Source organism: Nasonia vitripennis, chromosome 1 (assembly GCF_009193385.2).
Source record: "Nasonia vitripennis strain AsymCx chromosome 1, Nvit_psr_1.1, whole genome shotgun sequence".
NCBI classification, from domain to species: Eukaryota; Metazoa; Arthropoda; class Insecta; order Hymenoptera; family Pteromalidae; genus Nasonia; species Nasonia vitripennis.
In genome coordinates this window covers 28429669-28447940 of record NC_045757.1, presented here as the reverse complement: position 1 = coordinate 28447940, position 18272 = coordinate 28429669, and the positions used below count along the sequence as shown (strand labels likewise).

The 18272-nt window shown below is 39.7% G+C and overlaps 1 protein-coding gene across 11 annotated transcripts in view; it reads left to right on the top strand.

The window, feature by feature from the left end:
• LOC100679567 (muscle M-line assembly protein unc-89) overlaps nt 1–18272 on the top strand; it is a 68153-nt gene that overhangs the window by 17876 nt on the left and 32005 nt on the right. For 10 of the 11 annotated variants that reach the window (XM_031933632.2, XM_031933631.2, XM_031933633.2 and 7 more), the window contains 5 exons: nt 5449–5658; nt 15832–15954; nt 16231–16409; nt 16865–17112; nt 17514–17770. In XM_031933632.2, the coding sequence (XP_031789492.1) occupies nt 5449–5658; nt 15832–15954; nt 16231–16409; nt 16865–17112; nt 17514–17770 (1017 nt within the window). The remainder of the gene's footprint in view (nt 1–5448; nt 5659–15831; nt 15955–16230; nt 16410–16864; nt 17113–17513; nt 17771–18272) is intronic. The other variant, XM_031933626.2, reaches the window with a different exon arrangement.

Genomic DNA, 18272 nt, shown 5'->3' with positions numbered 1-18272 from the left:
GTATGTGTTATAATACGTTTCACGCATTTTTGTTAATAAATTAATAAACTGCATTTAAATATTTATTGCAAGCGCTTTATATCATCGTTATATGTTAATGGTTTTACAATAATTCTTAGGCATAGGTATACGTTCGACTATTGTTAATGTAGTTAGATCAAGTTATAATAAAAGTATAAAAAATGAGTTTTTAATTCTCTCCTATTATAAACCTATGATTAAACATTGTAAAATAAAAATATTTGGCAATAATAGTTTCGTCAGTGCCGCAATTATTTGATACTTGAAACTACTATGTAAATTATAGTTATTCAAATAATTAATGATACAATAATTTAAACCTATTCAAGCTTTGAATCAAATACTTAGGATTTATCCGCCCATACATTCGTGCGAGTTAGTCTAAAAATAAAACACGACCACGAGCAAGTATGTATGCGCATGAAAAGCGAAACTACTGATAATGGTAATCATAGCTGAGAGCAGCACTTGTAAGCCTTCACAGTCGTCTAAGAAAAGCTGCTGTAATCCGTTTTGTGCTTCCTTCCTCTCCGTGTTTTAATTTTACAAAGGAATATAATTGATAAAAAACAGTCAATTTTAATATATTGACTATTCATAATGGAACCCGACATAAAAAGTCATCGCCCAACAAAGAACAAAAAAATTAGTCAATAAAACCCAAAATAAAATTTCGAAAAAATCACCAATTCACATCGCACTGAAATCATCTCTCCTCCGCTTTCAAGTCGAAGTCTCCCAGCAGCACAGCACCGAAATCCGCATAGCGAAATCCCCACATCGAAGCCGGCTCCAATCGCCGCGCTTCTGAGCTTACGGAAATTTTCTAAATTTAGTATACCAGTCGACGAGCGAAGGTTCACCTCAGAATTCCTCCAGACCCTTTGCCCTCATCTCTCCTTGCGCCACCGCATCTCTCTCTCTCTCTCTCTCTCTCTCTATCTTTACTCTCGCACCAGACCAACCTCTCTCTTTCTCTCTCTCTCTCTCTCTCTCTCTTTCTCTCTCTCTCTATCTTTACTCTCGCACCAGACCAACCTCTCTCTCTCTCTCTCTCTCTCTCTCTCTCTCTCTCTCTCTCTCTTTCTCTTTCTCTGCGCGAACCGGCGCGCTGGAGGCCTACTCGCGAAGCTTCTCCTTAGCGGCGCTCGCGAGCTCGAGAGACTCGTCAGTGCGGCGATCGCGCCGGACCATCGCGCACGCGTGTCTCGCTCGTGCAGCAGCTTCGCCGGTATAGTGTCTGACTGTGTGCGGGTGTGTATATCGTTTGTATAAGAGATTTGAGAGAGGAGCAGTGCGAGCAGAAACCCTCGCGGCGAAAACGAACAAGTGTGGCTGCGTTATGCCGTTGTTGTTAGGGCCGATTATTGGCTACTGCTACTGCTACTGGTGCACGTGAACGAGTCGATTGTTTGGTAGAGATTTGTTTTTTGGGGAATCGGATAGTTTTTGTTTCGGCTTTTGACAGGTTAGAGTGGTTTTGAATTTTGATGACGGGCAGGTTGAAATTAAACTTTAATCGAGAAATTGATAAAAAGATTGGCTGTGTCCTAAGAATAAACCACTTTTGTAAAAAAGTTGCCGCAATAAAGACACAATAAATCAAGAGTGTGAAGTCACGGTCGCTGAAACCTTGACTGCGCGAATGTGATGAGGAAATGTGAAAAATAATCTGCATCGAAATGTCACGGCCAGAATTAGAATTTCAAAACGGACCGAGATATTTTTCGGCACTTACGCTCACGCCGCAAAAATTCGCTCGCGCGCATGGCTGTGTTTAATTTCATGGTGAGCCTATAATCGTTTATGCAAAGAAACGTCGAATCTCATAATTATTGAGAAGGAACCTAGCAGCGTAAACTCTTAAGCTGAAGACGAAGAAAAAATACAACTATCACATATATTGATGCTTAAAAAAAATCTGACGACACATCAGTTTTTTTCTTAATTTCGTTTCTAAAAAATTCCACTAACTGTACGACAAACAACATTCAAAAATACCATGATCAATCTCCACCAAAACAAACGAATTCTCGCCTAAAACAAATTACATCATCTTATCACATGTAATACAATAATCGAACGATAAGCTATCAAAACTCTGTTTATACGCGAATGCGCGCCCGTAGATAAGGTACGAACGGCGCGAGCGCGAGCTTTCAAATTGTGTCGCCGGCTATCATATTATATAGTGTGCATACAGTTCGACAAAAAGTGCACCGCACCTAACGAGGTGCGCTCGCGAGCGCATAATCAGTTATTCTTCCGCGCGGTTTTTCGAGGGCCGACGAAACTCGCCGCGCACGATATATTTCTCATTCGAAGAACGCCACCAGTCAGGCCGGTTTTATCCTCCCATGTGTGTATATGTGTAGCTTCTTCTCTCTTTCTTTCCTTCTCGCTCTCAAGCTTCTTTCGGGATACGTACTTTGTATAGTCGTGCGTTTCGTGTGTGGGTGATGATACTCACGCTTGTATTGGTATATGCATCGGAGGAACACGCAACCTGCAGCAGCTCCTCGTATAACAGCAGAAATTTCAGAGAGAGAGAGAGAGAGAGAGAGAGAGAGAGAGAGAGAGAGAGAGAGAGAGAGAGAGAGAGTCTGGCGGAAATTCTGTTCTGGGATTTGTTGTGATAGGAAAGGCTGGGGATAGGGCGTTTATTATCGTTTCATATTTTTCGTGTTTGTGTAATCAGGGAGGCGTTTTTGTTTTTTCAATTTTGATAAATTGAATAGCTTCTTGGTAGTCGTTACAAATGTTCGTTGTGCAAAATGATTCAGCCTTATGTGAAGCTTGCAAATTACAGACGGTAGTTACATAAATCTACATATGAAATTCAGAAACATTGTTCAATCGAGTTGGATGATGCCAAAATCTTAAAATAAAAATTGTCTGCAGGATCGACTTAAAAATAATTAAAAGCTTTTTGCGTGCCAAGAATTAACAAAGTACTATACGTGCATACAATAAAGTAAAACTTTATTTTATCCCGGCACAACTTTAATCTTTTACGACGATTTCACTACTAGTTTTAATGATTTTTAAAACGCGTCAAGCTATGGAAAGTGAATGTAGGCTAATGCAAGTAACGGTTTAACGGTTCTCATACATGAGCGCTGTCATCTTTGTTGATCCTACGAAACGAAGGAGATAAAGGATATGATATTTCGCATGATATTCAAAATTGATTGTACTACAAGACGTACCAATACATTGACAGTCTTATACAGCTTTATCGTATTAAAATAATTTAGTCTAGAAGGCATATTATACGAAGCAAATTTAAAAATCATTCCGTTTCATTACGTATAAATGTAAAGGTATACATCGAGTACCTAACGTGCGAGAAGAAGCACCTGAACGATTATGGAGAGACACGTGGAAGCCCGAGTAGCTCCGATAAAAACGTAACTCATAATATACTGAACACGAACGTTTAAAAGAAAACCCGCGATGTCAGGTCGATAAATCTTTTGCCTCTCGCTGCCGGGCGTAATGAAATCAAACAATTTTGCTCACTCGTTCGCGAGATGTCTAGACCATAACGTTGGCAGATACAGGGATAAATTTGTTGAGAGAAAATGATGATTACTTTGCTATCGGTATTCAGAAGCCATTTGAAGGTCGGTTTTGGGCAAGTTACTTCTAAAAGACGAAAAACAATGATCTATCTACTATCTCGAGAGTAGGCAGTTATATATCATGAGGAACTCAAGCAGCAACCGCAACAAAAAGTAGTTATGGCATATACTTCTGTATCTATATGCTTGGCGTGCAGATTAAGATGAGAGAAATATAAAAGTGCTTATGCGCCATCTATCGCCCATGGTAAATGATCTGCGGAAGTTTAGGTGTTAGGGCTAATATAAAACTGCTTTGCTTTTCAGTGTATTACGTTAGATTATAATACTTACGTGTGAATAAAAATAAATTTTAGTTCAGACTTAACAAAGTTTTTTTTTGAGAGAGTAGAGCAATACACTACGGTAAAGCAGTGTTTTTCTGTTCTCTCGTTATTTGGCGCTATGTATTTGAGTTGCAGTATTTAAAGTTGATTAGATTCATTTATCTCTTCTTTCACATTAAATTAATTTATTAAAATTTTGAATGTATATTATTTTTGGAAATTGATATAAGAATATTTATGATTTCACAAAAATATTTCGATATTTTTTATTATACAGAAAATAGAAAAAAAACTCAAACTTATAGATCGATTTTCTAGGAATACTACTTTTAATAATTTTATTCGATATAAAATCAAAGCAACTCTTATTGATACTAAATGACTAACGCATGACTTCATCTCTCACAGTTGAGCAGTATCGAAATAACTTTAAATCGATATTCTCGTGCAACCAGAAATACAATTTTATTCCGACTTTAAAACATTCTCCGCAAAAATACACAATTCGGTCTCAGTCCCGTGGTGTATATCCAGCCTCGGCTGTAACGTCGCTGTGCAGTAAAACAAAACACAAACAAGCAAAATGACAGCGATATATCCGAGTAAAAAGTCCTATTTTCGTCGCATCGCGTCTCGCGGGCGGCCTATTTCATATTATGGCAGGGCGTACGTATACACATGGTAAGCCGCCAGGAATAATGTTTCCCCGAAGGTTCGCGCTCTAAATCGGCCGGCTGGCTGCTACTGCTATGCTGCATAATTGGTTGGAGTAGTCTGAAAATTTTCGGAATGATAACAGCCGGGAGTAATGGGTGATAACAGCGGGACATCGTCGTTTAGAAAGATGTACAGAAAGTAAACCGAATTCCTTAGCAAAAGCGAAGGCTATTGATCTTGTGTGGAAGCAAAGTTTTTCTTCCTACAGCTCTCGATCGAGTCGTAGACTTTCGTAAGTTCACGCGTGACACGAATCATTGATATATAAGTGCGATGATTTTAGCAAGATCTTTGCCTACTATGGTATCCTCGCCTCATTCCTAAAGCGTGTAAGGACGTGAAAATTGATTACCCCCTGCCTCGGATCCCTGTTCCCTAACGTGATTATAAAACTGGTAAATAGATGTTGCATTAGCTATGGGACTTTTTATATTTCATTATTATTATTTTTTAAAGCTAACTTTAAATGTGAAACTCAAATAAACTATGCTAATAGCAAATTAGTGTCGTGGGTGCGTTTTGTTTTCTTCACGCTTTAAACAAAAATTAACGAATTCAAAAGAACACCAACTCGATTCATTAACTTCCAACCTCAGACCAGTACTGAAGTGAAAAAAAGGCACAGAAACAGCCACTAATAAACCACACAATAGCACTGCATCTCTTCTCACAAAATAACCAGTCAAAAGCCAAAGCAAACCCTTTGTCGGACAATCGATTCCTTCTCCCCCTCTCTCGTATGTGTGAGCGTGTGTGCACCGCATCGCAAAGCAAAGCAAAAGAATGTTTTGCCAATTTAGTGCGTACCGGAGGCCGGCACAAAAATGGTGAACGGCTACGGTGAGACGCTGAGCCGGAGCTCGGAGAACGGCCACGTGGACGATGCCTGCAGTGCTATGCAGCAGCAAGAGAGTACGACGACGACGACGACGGCGAGGTCGAAAACGACCACCATCGGAACCATTGCACTGCAGAGCGGAGGCACCAGACTCGTCATTGCTCTTCTCGAAGTAAGAATCTGCTATCTTGTTGTATGCTAATCGAGTGGGATGGTTCTTATTTTATTTTTCGGGTGGTTTGAGTTTCAAGGACGTTTGAAGGGATAAGTGGAGGAGAAGAAAAAGATTTTCGTTGTTGATTTGTGGTTCGTATGAGAGATCGATTGTGAAGATAAGGAAATGGAGTATTTTAAAGTTTTGGATAAATAAACTGAGAATGGATTTTACTTTGAAAGGAATTCGGTTAATAGAAAAAATCCGTACATTCGATACACCAATTTCCTGTCACAGATACGCCGTGTATTCCACATGCAAACAAGAATGCAGCTGGACGACCGATAGCATATCCGTCCAATCCCAAGCACACAGTAGATAATTTTAATTAGCCGCGAAATCGAAAGTCATTATGATTCCATCGCAGTTTCAAAGACACCGCCGGTATCGCTTACCAATTTGTCGATCGACGATAAAACGCTGCCGCGCATACCATTAAAAAAGAAAAACCTGCGCGTGTCGAGTAATTAATACCTTACGCCGCGCGCGTACCTACACGAAATTTCAAAATTCCAGAGTGAAAACTCGCGCGCATTAATTCAATTCGATGCGCGCTTCCTTTTGTTTTCTCTCTTTCTCTCTCTCTCTCTCCCTCTCTCTCTCACTCATTACATTTAAAATAATTTAACCCCCGTAAAACGGCCGATAAATCATCGCTCTCGCGCCGTGGCTGAGAAACAAGCGCACACGCCCATAAATCTCGCGCCCCCGAACAATTGTATAACACAGTTGCTCATGCGCAGGAGCTGTATGGAAAAAGCGGGTCAAACGCACGCGCGGCTTATTTATCATCGGCGATCTCCGGACGCGCCGGCCGTTAAACTCTCCGCTCTGGAATTTCGTGCGGTGTGTGTGAAGTGTGGAAGTCGAGGTGAGAGACTTAGGTACTATGGGATGACGATAAAAAGGGCAACTTTATCTCTGGACCATATGACAACGAGAGAGATCGTGCAATACCGGTTTCGACTAGAAGACTTGTGTGTAAACTTTCTAGTTGGGCTGCAGCAGTGATAAACCTTTGAGTAGGTATACGCTTTATTTTTTGCTTTTGAAAGTCTACCTTCTTGTTAAACCGACTGTGTTGCGACATACCCTACGAAACGTGTAATTATGCGAGGTATACACGGGTGAACGAACTTTTGCAGAAGAGTTCGCTGGAGATATGCTCGAGGAAGTGTAGTCTTACATACTGTTTAGTTCCATATGCGTCTGTAATTGATAATAATTTTGGCGAATTTTCATTCGATTCGAAGAATATTTCAATTCGAATGCCTAAAAACAACGAAATATATACTAATAACTGATAGATTATTTATTGTACAAATTAAATTAAGAGTAGAATGTATGTATTATTCTGAATCAAAGTGTATTTTTCAAAGCACTGACGAGAAAACCAAGAAATCCTTAGAAACCCGCAAAAAGTGTCTATTTCGAAGTAAGAAAACATATATATCCTCGACTAACCGTCCTTCCTACAACTCCGAGGGGAAGACACTACAACGTCGAAGAAGGAGAAGTCGATCCGGCCGAGGTCCTATATACCTACGCGCGAGACTCGTCTCGTCTTTCGAGAGCGCGTGCGTTGCAAAAAAAAAGAGAGACAGAAAGCAGCAGCAGCAAAGACGACGGTGAGCATACCGCGTTGTCGCAGAAAAACGCTCCTGCGAGCCAAGAGCAAGAGTATACATATATGCAAGAAAGACGACGAGAAAATGAAGTGGTCGTAAGTGTGCGTGTGTACACGCGTCCGTGTACAGGAGGAGGAAACCGGACTTTGCGGTGTAAATTGCTATGATTTTTAAGCGAATATTATGAATGTTGGTACACGCGTGTTCGTACAATGTAGATATTACCGAGATCTAACAAATTGCAAGATGGCCATGTCAATGGAACTGCTGTGTGCATGCCCAAGGGGGATTGTTAGCGTATTAAATATTAAACGAGAACGTTTTCGCCTGTAGGGGATAATTGAGGAAAACTGGTGTTCGCGTTGGTACAGGCGCCAGATTGATATCAATTGGATGTGTTTTCAGTTTTGTTGATCTTCTTCCGTTATTAAAATATTGAAATGCGATGGTACTCGATTTTAGAAAATGCATTTCGATTAATGCGGCCCTCGTGAAATGATAAGAACAAGTTTAAGTTTTTTTTCGACTGACGTAGAATCTTTAGAAATAAAACAAATTGGAATGACGTCGGCACTTAATCAATGAAAAATGATACGAGTTGATCGATGCAAAAAGTATCAAGTTAAAATGTTGAATAGGTTTAAAGTTTTTTTAATTTTTCATAAAGTTAACTGAAAAACAGAAAAAAAAAGAACAACAAAAACTTAAAGCAGTTATGGCGTGAGTGTCTCAAACAGGCTTAAGCAATGCTTTTCGGCTTGTACAGCTTTTCATTTAAGGATAAACAATCAGGAAAAGAGAACGAGTGCTACTTGAATGATACCATTCTTATATACCTTACTATATGCGACCGAAGTAAAAGTAAAAGCAGCTCGAGGTGTGAAACCAAAAGTGAACCGATAAAGAACGTCAAAAAAAGCACTTATGTAAAAATACAAAATACAAATGAAAACAAAAAGCAGCCGCACACACGTACACAGCACATCGGTTTCACTTTTCGTTTTTTATTCATTCCCTCTATTCGCAGTCGCGCGACACGACTTTAAAAAACTCGGGAGAGTAAAAAAAAGGAGGATAGTCCACGCGAGAAAAATGCTATCCGGAGAGAGGCTCGGATGACGAATATCTTCAAAGGCGTAATGAAACGTGACCGTTTCTCTTCGGTGTTTTCTCTCTCTCTCTCTCTCTCTCTCTCTCTCTCTCTCTCTCTCTCTCTGTCTTTCTCTCTCTTGCCGCGCGCGAAAACACGTGTTTTATTTTTAAAGGTCGCCGCGATGACGGTACATTCCAAATAATGGTTCTTAACGCACACTGACAGCAGAAAATAGATTTTTGTTTTAAAAGATTTGTAAAAGTTTCGCTGACAACTGACTGACTTTGCGCTGAGAGAAATATGGCTTTTGGACTACGGAAATAACGCACACGTGGAGTTTTTTTTAGCAAAAATCGAAGGATTCTTTTTGTTAGCAGATGTATATTTATAAAAGGCTCAATAAAAGTTTCACGACGGAGCCCACAATGGGCGATAAAACAAGATTCATACACACGCCATCTCTTATTCTCACACCTTAAATCATAAAATGCGATTTTCATACATCGAGAGTCGAAGTTCAGTATTGTCGCGGTAAACGTGTGTAAGCTTCGCGTGAATAAAAGAACGACTTTTTCATGCTTTCGTTTTCATTCTTCAGTCCCATTGTCTTGGGTGCGTTTGAATGATTGGTTTCTCAAGCAGCAGTGAGAACAACGTGCATAAGCTCACCTCAAAAAGCCATTCTAACCGAAATTATTATACCTTGGAGAATCGATCCTTCATGCCGGCACTGTAATCAATTCTGCGGAGTATTGCAAAGTTAAGCGTAATTAATACACCTTTTGTGATTACGAAGTGAAACTTATGTACATGCGTTTAAAGTCTTTTTGCTGACAACGGGTGTAGAGTTTCGTTGCTGTCGGCGGAGAACATTATTGATGACAATGGATTGAAGTTCTATTTGAAATTTTTAATAAAAACTTGACTTCAAAATACTATTATTTAGTGATAACAAAGCTATCGAATGAATTAGCAAATTTTTTTGCAAAACTGTTCAATCCATACTTCTTCATTACGCCGAGAGAGAGAGAGAGAGAGAGAGAGAGAGAGAGAGAGAGAGAGAGAGAGAGAGAGAGAGAGAGAGCAAGAAAGCACTGCACGAGCAGAGCGAATTCTGAAATAGCAGAGCTCCGAAAAGCCAACGCCCCGAAATATAACAGACTTACGCATCATTAAACTGCACGCGAGAAAAAATCATTGTTATGCGCTGAAAAATCTGGTCGTTAAATACATCCTACGCTCGGCCGAGCAATGCTTTTGAGATGAAAGGTGTTGATGTATTTTTGGCTGGAGACGGTGGCAGCTATAGACACGCGCCGTAGTTTTAAATTTACAACTTTATAGCAGAAAGTGTGTACGATTCCAGAGCGACTCGATCAGTGGCGTGTTTTAACGAAAAACGAGCTTCGCATGAGATTTGAATTGAATAGAGCTGTTAAAAGAAAAATGTTTAACAGGTGCAGTTGGATATTTCGTTATTTTGAAAATGCGTTTTTTTTGCTTTGTGCTTGTTTAATTTTTATAAATTTTCAAAATTATTTTAACAATTTTAACATAATATGAATGACTACTCTACATTAAAATTTCAGAGAATTTCAGTTAACTTGTACGTGTTGTAGCATAATACCATATCTATTTCTGTTCCCACTTTACTTCAGAGACACACAGACATAAAATACAAGATATCTTCAGTAGGTCATGTTTTTACAACAGTGTTCTGCCAGGCTCATTAACATTTTAAAGAAAAAACACCTATCTCAAAATATATGGATGACGGAAATACAATGTATAAACCGAGTACGTGTTTTCTTTAAAATACAATATTCTTGTATGCAGCGTGTAACAAAAGCTGCGATGGCCCTTGCAAACCGGAATTTTTCTTCCGTAATTTGAGTTTTGGACACGCCTGCTCTACAATCATCGACTCATCGACTCATATGGCCGGATATACCTTAATCCCGGCGTTCATCATCAAACCATAATAAACAGTTTGGATAAGCGGTCTCAATCAAAAGGCTATTGTTCGCTTTCTTGGAATACGAAAAATATTGGTGCTCATAAAAAGTGAGGTTTTAAAAATCTTCAATTATATTTAAATTTCCAAGATTTAAGATGCTATAAAGTCAGTGAATACAACAGTGAACACATACTGTTTTTATTAACAAATTGTTGAGAGATTCTGGAAACTTTAAAATTTTATGTTTTAAATATTTAGTCAAATTATAGTGTAGAATAATGTGTATAAATAACACAAAATTGATGTATTATAAGAAGCGTTAAATAAAATATAAAGCGTAAATTCAATTTTTCTCCGATACATCCACCGTATCCAATTTCCATACGATCACCTCAAATCGAAATGTCATAATCTCATCAACAGCTCAAACGTTTGCAAGCTGTCCAAACTCACGATCCATTTCTCCGCATCAACTAACGACATTGGCATACCGACAACCAATTAAATCGCGATAAAAATCACCTACCTATATTCCCAACTCACTGCCACCTCTCTTTTTCCGTTCCCACATCGCATGCGAACTTTCGAAAACACCGCGCCATAAGCTCGTCGCGGGCATTTCGAAAACGGCGAGAAACTCACCTCCCAAGAGTACATCGAAAAAAAAGCAGAACATCAGAATCCATACGCACGTGCGCGGCATTTTGCCGGCCTCGTTAGTCGCTCATCCGAATATGGATATGATCGACGTTCGCGAGTCGTCTATTTACCCGCCACTTCCACCTCGGCGATATTGTGCGAGAGAAACGCCGCGTGAGGTTGTAGGACTGCGGTGGCTTCTTAATTTGACAGATCGGCGCTGATTCCTTGTGCGGAGGAAGAAACGCGAAGCGAGTCGATGGATAAATTCCAAATTTGGATTGAAATGTAGTTTTCCGGTTTTTGCGGCACTGATTGAAATTTATTTCGTTGGATGGATGCTTTTTTGTTGTTTCTGTGCGAAGCTCGTAAAGAAACAGTAAAGAGGCATCTTCAGCCAATGTTTTCGTAATCATTGAATCAGATAAATAAGAGTGACACAATTGGTGACAGTATGTAGAATCACATTTGCATTTCAGTGACTCAGTAATTTTACCCCCATATGTATTTGCACAAAGGAAAATAATTCAAGCAGTTTTACTGAATTGACTAGTAACGTTAGCGCAAATTCGTTACAATATAGTCATACTTTCTTTATTGTATTTTCTGCAAAAAATTTCAGTAAACGTGAGTAGCAAATGTTATTAAAAAAATATTAATATAAAAACCGCCCTAATCATCCCACCTCCGCATATACTCTTCTACAAATACACATCAAAATGCCAGCATCTCGAAAGTAGTCTACAGCAGCCTGGACGCGTGTCCTCGCGCACGTCTCCTTCCCTTCTTTACGCACTCGCTACACTATACGGCAGCGAAAAAAAGTGCGTCCTTATACACCGCGCGAGTGACTTTCACTCCGCAAACAGAAAGAGAAGATATACCCCTACAGAGATGCTGCTCGCACCGGTTTCGAGATACGTATAGGTATAGAGAAGAAGCGAGAAAAAGAGCCGTCCTGACCTAATGCAACGAAACCGACAATTTACGCTTCCGGACGCGCTGGTTCGGTCATTTGGCTAATTCATTATGGCTTTCACTCTTGTGGTTTCCATCTACTCGATATGCGCGCGGTCTGCGCTTATATGACTGCGCTGTGTGATTGTGTCGCTGCGGTAATGTAGTGGTGCGGTTTTGGCGAGGAGATTAGGCGGTTTGTTTGGTATGATAAGCATTTTTTTATGCGCAGTGATTCAATATATTTTTGTTTATTAAAATTCGGAGAACAATAAAATGACGAAGAGTGCAGAACTTTTTAAATATGAATGTTACTGCGAATACTGCTTCGATATATTAATAATAAAAAAGTACCGATCTATAGTTTTTAAAACAACATTAAAACATTCAAATGAACCCATATATCAACTCATCACGTAAACACCTTCAATTCTCTCACAGTACTACTTTTGCATCACGACTCCTCATCTCGCGATCCGCACGTGTCGCGATTCCGATCTGGGAGGCATCCAGTAAGTATACAAAAGATCGAGTGGGGAATCGGGAAATCCAACTTTCTCTCTCAACATCGAAAACGCGCGGGTGGCCGGCTCACAATCCATCACGACTCCCATCTGTATATAAGAGACGCAAGAAAGAGGTGATGCAGGCGCACGAGCAAAACTTATACATCCCGAAAACTGGCTTCGTGCCAACGTCGAAAATGGAAGCATATCCCGTCTATTACGTTACGCAGTTCGCTTCTATACGAGTCCATTATTGACTGACTTTCGAAGTTTGTTGCCTTCGCCCAGTCACGCTATACACACATCAGCAGCAGCAGCAGCATCCAGGCTTATCATTTTCTTCTTCTTCTTCCTTTTCCACGTTGTCCACCCACGCAGCGCACATAGACACAGCGTTTTACTACTCGCGCGCTAATGTGTATCTCGCGAATTCTCAAAAGGCCGACAGACACATTTACGCGCTTGAAAATACACAGGGCGAATAATCGCGTATTCATGGTGCTCATCAGCTTGCATCCCAACAACGCGCACACGTATACGCGTACACGATCTTGTGTGAATGTATATATCTGGCCCTCTGTCTTTAGGTCTTGGGAGTGCGGTTGAGTTCAACGCACGCGCGGAGAGTTAATTTCTGCTCCGAGAGCCGGCTCTCGTTCGATTTTCTGAACGAGCTTGCGAAAATTGGGGAGAGAAAGATCATTCGAATGTTTCCCAGCTGTAGGCTGTGGGTTATCGCTGAACGACTCGAATTCCGTTTGTGAACTGGAGTCGTATCTCCTTCTTTTTTTTGGGATTTTCCGCTCGAGTTACCGCTAAAGATTTATTTGCGAGAGCGCTGGATTCGAAAATCGCGCGTGTTATACTGGCAGGAAGAAGGGGATTGTGTTACGGCTTGCCAGGAGAAATTAAAGAATTTATTTTAATTCATCGGTATGGGTTGAGGGAGTTGTCGGGTACCGATACGCCCAATAAATTCGCTTAGGTATGCGTCGTTGATTATTTTGAAAAGAATAGTTGGTACGATAGACATAGATTTAATACCGGTCGCTGTAATTGCAGTTTAAAAGCCCAGAGAACAAATATATTAATAGGTGAGAAAAAACTTCACAATCTTGTTGAGGAAAACGCTTTATCACTGTCCCTCGTGTTCGTGTGGTTCACGCCTGTGGTGTACGACTTTTCTTCGTATACGAGTCAGCGAAGATTAATCGCTCTTTGATAGGAATAACTTGAATTGGTGGCTCGCGTTGCGTTTCGTTTTCGATGATATTGTCATACTTCCGTGGAGGTATGTCACCTACTTTTCATACGATTAAACTTGAAGTAGATGAAATTAAATTAAGGATGTTATCGAGGCTAATTATAGGTACTTCTGATATTTTCAGAACCAGGATTTATTGACCTAATTAAGGAAAGTGGATGAGTAATTAAGTCAATGATATTTACCTTCGAATTATGTAAATAGAGCCTTTTTTTCAGCTGTACAGTTTTCTATTCATATTTCACCCGTTTATGATTTTCGTATTTAGACAACAGCCATCAAATTTGTTTTGTGGGTAATTTATTCTGTCCATTCATAACATAGGCGCAGTAAATAATTTGACCTACATAATCCTCTTGAAAATCAATTTACCGTTAAAGCATGAATTCCTTGCAGCCCATTTAATTGTATTTTATGTCACATAACAATACGATTACTATTTTCTATTAACGTCCGCCGCACTCAAGATCGCCTTGATGGCTGGTTTCCATAGTAGCACAACAGCATGTATAATTACCTCGCAAAAAGTATACTAAAAACACCGCACATTAATCTCCAGTTGCACAATATATACCTTATTATGTCACGTTCCTTTAACGATTCCGATGACGCGACATGGACAATCTGCATGAAAATCTCTCGAACTTCGCAAAGAGCCAGAAATAAAGGTGCTCTCTACACTAGACTATACACACATGTAATCCACTTCGTTAAGATTACCGATGTCGTCATCAGAAAAGCACACCAATGCCGAATGTGAACGCGTTTCGCCAATGTATACGAGGGCACTTGGCACCTCTCGACGGCCGGACGTTGCTGCTTTGACCGAACTTTATGGGTTGCCGTGTTTTAGGCGCGGGCTCTGAAGATGTGCGATTTAACGAATACGAATACCTAACGCTGATGGAATGAGAGTCGCGTATTTTTCGTTATATTGTCACAGGAATCTCAAACTTTTTAAATTAAAATTTAAAATTTACTTGTGTGCTAAACATTTTTATTTTAAAAACACTGTTGCGCGTCGATAATGTATATGTACGTATATGTGGATTGCTAGAGCGATAACAATCACCAAAACAAAGCAGTTTTAGACTGACCCGTTCGCGAGTCCTTTCGTCATCACCTGAAATTTCCATGTATGTGGCAGGTGAAGATAAATGGCGTACAGGCACTTTTCCTTTTCCCTCACAGCAATCTACGCACCGTGTCTAGATATAGTGGTGCCACCAATGTTAAAACCGCCTTCTTTTAGCCTACTGCTTCGGCCTCTTACGTTATAAGTGCAAAGCGTCTTAAGCCGATAGATACATTTTTGTGAGTTATGTATTTAAGTCTTCATTGTTACTTTCATAGACTTTTCCTGCTTATTTCGCTCTCTGTAAAATCAAATTTTATCATCCTTCATTAACAAAATAAGAATTAAAGAATTGTCCACGAAAAAAGGCAGTCTAATAAACGAGAGGACGTCGAACTCAATCACGGATAGACCAGACTCACATAATACATATAGCATCATCCCGTCGTACTATTTCGACTTGATGAACAAACATCAGCGCCTTGAAAATAGCAGCCGCGTCTTACACCAGTCGCTGCTATCTCAGCTTGTCTCCTTCAATGCGATGCCCTGCGTAGAAAGAATTCCAGACCTCGGCGCGTTTTTAAAATTAAAACGTACCCTTTGATTATTTTGCCTCTTTGTACGTTTCGAGACTGTAAACCGACTGTAGAATCCGAGCTGGATGACGGATGCTTCTTCCCGTTGTTGGATCGTTTGTTTGTACAAGGGACCGCTATTTTGAAACACAGTCTGAGATCCAACCGCGGAGTTTGTAGCACACAAACGTTTTTTTTTTCCTTTGTGAATACGTTCGTGCTAAAACATATTCTGAGCACTTGATGTGAAGGAATCGTTGACATTAACAATCAGTTGTTAAATACAAATTTTACGATTTATTAAAATACCAAATAATTTTTTTTTAATGGTAAAATAAATTTTCCAGCTGAATTCTTGAACCGTGAATATTAACAGCCCACAAGTGTAGGCATATTTACTAAATCCTTATGTTTCTTTTTCTGTCTTTCTTCAGAGTGGAGAATACCTGCGGCTAAAAGTTTTGGACATACAGCCGGAACTAACGAAGCTGGGCGTTTCGCCGGAGGAGGCAAAAGAACTCTTGAACGCCCACGATGAAGTGCTTCTTCGACTGCAGGTAAATACGCAAAAGAAAAGTCAGAAACTCTCGAGAGATTAAGATGCTGACAGGGTAATTATTTCAAATCCCGTTTGGCTCAACAATAAGTGTGCAACTAGCAATTTCTTACATTATAATTCCTAAAGGCTGTTCAAAAAATAAGTATCTTTTGTGAGGACGGAACTCGAGAATATCCATGTATGCCAATCAAGTTTACTTGAAACATATCGAGTGAAGACAACATATCAGACGCAAGATTGTATTCTGAGTAAAATATGTGAAATTTTGTTTAAGGATAAACAAAGTCCGGTGGAAGAATTACTGAGACAGGCCGATCGAGTCATATCGACGCAAAAACCAAAAGCAGAAGTGTACAAAGCCATGGCTGAAACACTAGCCGCCGCCTGGAAAGATGTGAACGATCTTCTGGAACGAAGGAAACAAATTTTAGAACGAAACGTGCTTTTCCAATGGTAAAATTAGTTTATAATAATAACATTATTGAAAACATATTTAAAGCCACAGTTTATTCATCATTTGCAATGCATGCCTTAATTAAACTTTCAAAAATGATTAACGACTATAAGAGAAAGCTGACAATGAAACTTAACTGCCCTACTTTGTATTTAAATTGACACTTGTGCTGATGTCGCAAAAATGCTTAAGATCTTATTAACTTCCTTTCCACGTGGGAGTAGAAAATAAATAGCACCGCAACTGACTGACAAATCTTAAGATTAATCTCAGCCAATCCTTTATCTGCTTTATTCATACCTTCTACTTAAAAGCACCGTATGTGCTTCAAATCAAAATCTGTTGATTGTAGATATATGCGTGGGTTAAAAATAAATAATTTAGGATCAACAATATAAATGCAACAATTATGCATTTACTAATTTATATTCTCTGATACTCATTAATTTTACAGCCGAGCAGAGGAGTGCAAGGAAAGTATGAAGGCCTTGGAAATGGCCTGCAACGATACTCTTTTACCGATCGAAATCGAGGCAGTTAAGGATTTTTTGAGAAAGATTCATGAATTGAGAAAAACGATGCTTGAAACTCTCATGGGAGCTTTGAAGGATGGTAAAGTGTTATTGGACAGACTTCGAGAAATCGCAAACGAAGGAACCCTCGACTCGAGGCCTGACAGAATAAAATCCGACGCCGATAATGGTATATCTTTAAAGATATTATTTTTAGTTGCATATTCATTAGATATAATCCTTAATCGTTTAATAGAGATTTTCATTATAGATAAGCTTTTCACGCGCATCGATGAAACATGAAATATAACTGCATGTAACAAGTATTATCCTGTTATGTTAATAAGAACGTTTTTACACGCGTACACGCACATATATTAATTAACAGAACAGCTCCACCTTATGCATCTAAATATAAAACTTCGTAATCACAGTCATGACAAAGCTGGTCAATCTATTGAAAATTATGCTCCATTCAATCATACCTCGCAATCAAAATCATAAAATATATTACTCACACTATAAAAATGACTCCCGTTGACAATGCCAATCCCGGATACTCAAACCGATCTGTCTATCCCTCATACGCAGCGATACACAAGGTGGAGGGCTGGCTAGAGGCGCTCCACGACAAGAGGCGTCTGATCGAGCTGTCGTTTCGCAGCAGGAAGACCCAGCTGGAGCAGTGTCTCGGGCTCGCACTCCTTGCCACGGATCTACGAGAGCTCGAGGATACGCTGACCGATCGAGTGAACGCCCTGTCCAACAGCAATGATCACCTCGGCGACTCCTCGGCCAGCGCTGAGTTATTGCTCTTCGAATTGAGAAAATTGCAAGTCGAGGCTAAGGTTTGTTTGTCTCTGCGAGGAGTCCCTTTATTGTTTTGCATTGTAGCCCAGAGCGTAATCGATTGTAATTTATACGGGAGATTGATTGGCTCTGAGGGAGATTGTAATTGCGGAGGGAGATACGTGCACGTGATGAATGACGCGTCAGGTGGAGATGCGCGTTGTAGTTTTCATTTGTTGAATTGGTTGGAGTTGAACTTTAATGTTGTTTCGGTCGAATTGCAGCAGATAATCAATGTCGGGTTTGGTTGAACGTTTAATTGTGAACAATGGGACTAGTCTGATGCACTTTTGCTTCTACTTTTATGCGTTAACTCAACTGTCAATTCTATGCTGCGTGACTATTCTTCTCTGCCCGTGATGTCATGGTGCATCTACTTTTAACGTAGTGACCTCACCTGTTTCATGATAATATTTACACTACCATGACTGTTAATTTTTAGATATTGAGAAACATTTTAAAAGTCATAACAGACTACATAATTCTATTTTTACGTAATTT